Genomic DNA, 7,056 nt, shown 5'->3' on the forward strand with positions numbered 1-7,056 from the left:
TCAAGGTATTTACTTTGGCAGAAGGAGAGCATTTGAAACCGATATAAAGAGTGAATACTATCCCCCAACAACATGGAAAATAAATATTTTTTAAAAAACTTTATATTGTTTATGTAAATCTGGTTTCAGGGAAAAATATAGAAATGGATTTGCCTGTCAATTCTTGCTTGTTTCAAAAAGACTTCCTTCCACTTTGGGAGGCCAAGGTGGGTGGATCACGAGGTCAGAAGATCGAGACTATCCTGGGTGACATGGTGAAACCCCATCTCTACTAAAAATTAGCCAGGTGTGGTGGTGCGAGCCTGCAGTCCCCGCTACTCGGGAGGCTGAGGCAGGGGAATTATTTGAACCCAGGAGGCAGAGATTGCAGTGAGCCCAGATCTCGTCACTGTACTCCAGCCTGGCAACAGAGCAAAACTCTGTGTTTAAAAAAAAAAAAAAAAAAAAAAAAAAAAAGACTTACTTTCAAAAGGTGGATAAGAACTTTTGTCTGAAGCAATCACCTTATTTAGTGCCCTTGGCCTCAAAACTTCAATCTGAAAATAATAATTTTTCCTGATCCTATTTTCTACTCAATGAAAATACTATCTTGTCCCTTCAATAATATGAAAGGTAGAGCATTCTCTACATGGGTAACTACAGACTCACTGACTTAATCATAGTTAAGAAGGATAATTCTCAGCATTTAGATTTATCTGGTACAAAATCAGAGAAAGGAATTTATGTCTTTCACAAGGAGAATGTGAATATATCCCCCGTGTGTTCTTATTCAGTACCACCATGATTGATGTACAACATGTGCACTAAAATTTCTCCATTTATAGGACATCCACATTGCCACACAATTGAAAACTTCTCTGGCTTATACCCAGAGCTCCCTTGACTGTACCTTGAAGGAAAACATATGAATACAGAGAAAGTCAGTTCTTAAGAAGTCTTCCATCTTAGGGAGCAAACATGGGACATTATAAATTTTATGATCACTTTTCTGATTATAGAGTCATAGTTTCACTTTTTGGGCATTTCAGCTTGTGTTCCTCAATTCACCAAGTGTATGTGTGTTTGTGTGTGTATGTTTCTGTGTGTGTGTGGGTGTGTGTCATTTTGATATGTCATGTTAGATTGATTACAAATCAACGACTTTCTAAAACTTTTTGTATCAAGTAATAAATGCATCTGACATCTGAGTTGGTAGGAGGCAAAGGCATAGACCTAAGTGCTATTGTGAAATGTATAGGAACTTACTCAAAACAGCATCCTTTAACAACTCCAGCTTAATTTTTTAGTGAGTACCTTCTCAAATTCATACATTTTAAAATATATGAATGATTTGTTTACATAAAAACCTACCAGATGGAATCTGAAAATCAAACTGTTTTATTACTGTCTCTTTTATAATTGCATGTAATACATTTTCTGCAGTCTAATATGAGCTTGCTGTTTTGTGCTGTTTGAGAGAGATTTCATCTTCCTCTTTCACAAGTGTAATAATTTTTTCATGCTATCATTGAATAAATCCTTTTGACAATTTAGAAGAGAGAAAAATATGTAAATGCACAGTGCATGAAACCCCGATCCTGATTTTTCTTCTTTTCCTTTATATTTTTATTAATAGCCATTAGTTTTAAAAATCTCATACTCTAGTTAATTAAGACAAGTTAGTTGGAAAACGACTAACAGATACAAACCTATTTTTGATATATAAATCACACACATAGACATTGTTAACTTTAAGTTTATAATTACCATAATTGCTTAGATGAAGTAAAATATTAAATAGAAGTTTAACATAAATGGCCTTATCACTGACAAAATGTTTATACACACAGAGTAAATACAAATATCAATATATTATTTTTAAATTGTTACAATAAAATTATTCCGAATATCTCTGCATATTCAATTTAAATAAAGCTAAAGTAGCTGATTTTACCATTTTAAATATAAATTTTGGTCTTGAAACCTGTCAAAGAGAGGATAGATTGAAAATTTTATCTGTACCATATGATGCTGCAAAATATTTAACCTTTCAATATGTACCATCCTTTCTATAAGTTTATGGTGTCAAATTTGAGATAAGTAAAAAGGTGTAGTTTTGATAAAGTTGCAGTTAATGTAATAAGTGGTGCATAAACATTTTTATATTTTATTTTACTTTATAACTTTGTTATACTGTATAAAAGAACATAAATGTCTTATAATGTATTAAACTGGAAATGTCTCCTTGTCCAAGAGAACTCAAAGAGAATTGTTGAAATAAATCTGCAACTCCAGAGATTTCCCTAATTAAGGCATCAAAGTAAACAGAGTGACTTAAAGTTTGGGAAGACTGGTTCCATCAGAAATCTTGTGTTATACATTTGCTTTCTTTATCCTAGACAACACAGCCTCAATACTGACCAGGAGAAACGGCTTCCGGAGACAGGAACAATCGGTTTACTATCTGCCAATTTTCATTGTGGACAGTGGATCTCCTTCACTTAGCAGCACCAACACCCTCACCATCCGAGTGTGTGACTGTGACGCCGATGGCATAGCCCAGACCTGCAATGCGGAGGCCTATGTCTTACCTGCTGGCCTCAGTACAGGAGCCCTGATAGCAATACTTGCCTGTGTCTTGACATTATTGGGTAGGTACTGTCTCCAGAAATTGCTCTGTAAGAGCTGTCGCAATAACCATGTGTCACAACTTGCCTGTTTTCTTCTCCATTTGGTGAGCATATGCAGATATTCTTCCGGATGATGATTTTGTTGTTGTTGCTACAATTGTTGAGATGGGGTCTCACTCTGTTGCCCAGGTTGGAGTGCAGTAGCACAGTCTCTATTCATTGCAGCCCCTGCCTTTTGGGTTCAAGCACTTCTCCCACCTGAGCCTTCTGAGTAGCTGGGATTACAAGGGTGTGCCACCACACCCAGCTAATTTTTGCATTTTTAGTAGAGACGGGGTTTCACCATGTTGGGCAGGCTGGTCTCGAACTCCTGACCTCAGGCGTTACACCTGCCTTGGTCTCCTAAAGTGCTGGGATTACAAGAGACAGCCACCGCTCCCAGCCTGGATATTGTTATGCTCACTAACTGACACAATTGTTGGCCACACTTTCCAGTGGTATATTTAAAGTATAACTCAGAAAAAAAGTTGTATCAATTTCATTTCCAAAACGACAGTAAGGATAAATGGCTTATACTTTAAATTATTTTTTTACGATTAAAAATAATCTATCTTATCCCAATTCTTTGCTTTAGAGCACTATGCAGAGAAGATACACTAGACTGGAGAGTACATTTTCTATATTGTTTTGATTATATGCTTATTTTAGAAATTGTGGCTTTGTATTCTACTTTTTAAAGAAAATATTTAAGATGGCTTTCTTAAATTATTTGCAAATTTGAAATGATTACAATTTCAGAAATGCAAATGTTATGTTTTAAAGTATTAAATACTAACATTTAATTGCACTTTTCTATTGTACTTTTCATTACTCAGTTAAATAAGTTTTGTAACTCATATTTACAGTTACATAAGAGATTTTGCAGCATCGTTTTAAAAATTGGGAGACGTCCAATGTGGACATTGGATAACGGGTTTATTCTGAAGCAACATTTTCCTTCACAGTGTAATTTCCTGTAACAAGGACAAGAATGTAATATTTTACTTAAAACAATACTCTGTGTTTTCTTGGGGTTTAATAGAATTAGTGAATCCTCTTATGACATTGTTAATAACAGCCTTTACAATGGTAATCACCATTGTATAATGTTTACAATCTAGATTTGTGGATTGAGGTAAACCTAGCTTTTATTTCTGCCTCCAACATGCACTCCTTCCCAAGGTTAATGTTAATCCTTCAATAGCTGGTTAATTTATCTAAAAGAGAAAAATAACCAAACTAGATTCATAAGATTGTTGTGAGAATTAAATGAAACATCTCATGTAAAGAACAGAGTGAACATTCAATATACCATATCATTTAGTGAACATTCAATAAATTTTAAGTGTTACTGATGGAAAATTCTAAGCTAAGACCTAGTTAACAATACATTGTAAATGCTCTCATAAAAATGGAAGTTATTATTTTAAGTAACTTAAGCTAAACAAGTAAATCTAAAAAAAAAAAAAAAACTATATTTTTCATAGAGCTTTACACAGATTTTGAAACTTTCAGAGTTTCATTAGAAATGAAAGTTAATGACCAGCTAAATATAATTAGAATGTAAGGGATTAAAGTTTTAAAAAGGTGAAACCATTGCAAACAAACCACTTTTTATTGGTCTAGAAGCTTCTAAAACCAGTTTGTCCAACCTGTGGACCTCAAGCCACATGCAGCCCAGGATGGGTTTGAATGCGGCCCAACACAAATGATTAAACATTCTTAAAACCGTATGAAATGTTTTTTGGGTTTTTTTTGTTTGTTTGTTTATTTGGTTTTTAGCTCATCAGCTATTGTTATTGTATTTTATGTGTGGCCCAAGACAATTCTTCTTCTTTCAATGTGGCCCAGAGAAGCCAAATGATTTTGGCTTCTAAAACATTAATAAAAATAGATTTTGGTATGTAAAACATTAATAAAAAAGATGTAAATTGCAGGCCAGTCACAGTGGCTCAAGTCTGTAATCCCAGCACTTTGGGAGGCTGAGACAGATGGATCACCTGAGGTCGGGAGTTTGAGACCAGCCTGACCAACATGAAGAAACCCCGTCTCTACTAAATATATGAAAAAAAAAAAAAAAAAAAAAATCAGCTGGGCCTGGTGGCACATGCCTGTTATCCCAGCTACTCAGGAGGTTGAGGTAGGAGAATGGCTTGGACCTCGAGACAGAGGTTGAGGCGAGCCAAGATCGCACCACTGAAATCCTGCCTGGGCCACAAGAGCAAAACTCTCTAAAAAAAAAAAAAAATGTAAATTGCATATTTATTTTATAGTAGCAGAATAACCTACATTAGAAGATTTTAAAATTCATTCATGTTTAGAATATCTTTAGCTTGAAAGCACAGAATCAGAAAGAATAATTAAAGGATAAGTAGATGGTGTGTGGAAGACTTTTTAAGTTTGGTCAGTTTATCATAACTCAGATTATACTGTAAAGGAATAAGATTGTATTCACCAAATTTTAATTATCCTCAATAATGAATTGATTTTTGATTATTTTAAGGCTGTCTGAAGAAACTTGCTTCACTTTAGTAAATACTTTCACCTTTGACTTTGGGGTTCCTTGCAATTTAAGTTGCTTGACGATTACAGTTAATTAAGAATTATCAGCTAATTATTACTGAAAGTAACTGAAATAGAGTTTTATTCTATTTTATTCTTAGATATACTGTTTATGAGTATACATATATAGTATGTACATGTGTGTTTGTGTGTGTGTGTCTGTGCATAAATATTTGGGAGAGTATATCAACATTTAAGCATGACTACTCTTTCTGCTAAATTTGAACATATTGCTTAATTAGACACCAAATTTGAAATGCCTCTTCCACTTCTAAGGATCAAGTTTTTGTGCCCTATATTTTATTCATTTTTTTTAAGAGTTACTCCAAGTCTCCAAAAATGTAAATAAAACAAAGTCTATTGTACTGAAATACAGTTCGGAACAAGGGGCTTCTGCCTGCAGCTTCCATTTCTATAGTAACCCCACAATAATCAGTATCATCAAATGCTAGCATTTTGGCTCAGAAATGTGGTCTCTTATTTCCCAAGTTTTTAAAATCAGATAATCAGGAATTTTTATACTGTTTGATTTTGTCACCACTGCCGTAGATTCTGGACTTTCACACAATAAGTGCTGAAGCCAATGAGATGAAGTATTCACAGGGAGTGCAAGTGGGGCACACAGCCTGGCATGGAGCTTGATTTCTAGTACACAAATAATTCATTGTTTACGACACCTCAGAAAGTCGTGTGAATCTCATGTCTAGGCATTAGGTATCAGGATTTGTAACTCAAACCTTTTCAGACTTCTGAACAAATATTACTAGGAAAAAGCAAGGTGATGAGGTGGGGATGGGGAGTAAGAACTTGAAAATCAAGTTCAATTAATAATGAATTATAAAAGCACCTGGACTTTTAGACTCTTAACAAAAAAGGTACTTAACTATGTGTTAAGTTTGTGTTTCAGTGATGTGACAAACTTGTAACATGACAGGTGGGATGCACTGATATTTTCAGAAATGTAATGCCAAAAGGCATCCCAGGAATTGATTCTAATCCAAACCTATGCACCTTACAGAGGGAAAACTTAAGGTATAGGTAGGTTTGAGGACTTGTAGGAGTTCATATCACAAGGTAGAGGATATGATGCGATAAGATTCTGGGACTCCTTATTCTCAATCACTGAATTTTATTAAACTGCACCAGAAATACATCTTGAAATTATAAAAAATGTTTACTCCTATTTAGTGCTGAAATAATTTATGGTATCTGAAGTTGGATGTCAGTCTTCACCTCTATCTGTATTCTTTTAACTTTATGGATGAACTGCTTTCTGATTTCTCATTCTTGCTATCACCTCCCTCTCTAATTTATTTGCACCTGAATTCTCTAAATGAAGAAAAAAAGACCCAAAAGTTAGAACATGGGATTTCTTAATTTACAGTGAGTATAATTTCAATGAGCTATAATTTCAATGAGCTCACATTTCATGATAAAATAATCAATTAGGTGCCTCAATTATTTTTTATGCAGAAAAATTTCATCAACATATGGCAAGATACTCTGGTATTCTAAATTTTGAATAGAAATTACAACCCATCACTAACATTGATATCAATTTAATTATGCATTTTTATCATAGTTAAATTCATACTTACAGATATATAGTTATTCTTCCACTAGGCTAAAAATACTTTTAAAAAATTACACGAATGACTGGCACATTAGATTATTTATTCAGCAGATTTAAAAAAAAATAAAAAGGAAGAACTTCAGCTGTTTTCTTTAAAAATATGGTTTCAATATTGAATATTGTACTTTTATTCTGAAAATATTATAGTTAAATTCTTTCTGCTCCTACACACACACACACACACACACACACACACACACACACACACACACA

General features: G+C 33.9%; 1 protein-coding gene across 2 annotated transcripts in view; it reads left to right on the forward strand.

Moving 5' to 3' along the window:
- CDH7 (cadherin 7) overlaps positions 1 to 7,056 on the forward strand; it is a 135,588-nt gene that overhangs the window by 110,366 nt on the left and 18,166 nt on the right. For both annotated transcript variants that reach the window (XM_032293704.1, XM_032293705.1), the window contains exon 11: positions 2,379 to 2,630. In XM_032293704.1, coding sequence (XP_032149595.1) covers positions 2,379 to 2,630 — 252 coding nt within the window. The remainder of the gene's footprint in view (positions 1 to 2,378; positions 2,631 to 7,056) is intronic.

The sequence above is a fragment of the Sapajus apella genome, unplaced genomic scaffold (genome assembly GCF_009761245.1).
Source record: "Sapajus apella isolate SASKATOON/1434 unplaced genomic scaffold, GSC_monkey_1.0 scaffold30, whole genome shotgun sequence".
Taxonomy (NCBI): domain Eukaryota; kingdom Metazoa; phylum Chordata; class Mammalia; order Primates; family Cebidae; genus Sapajus; species Sapajus apella.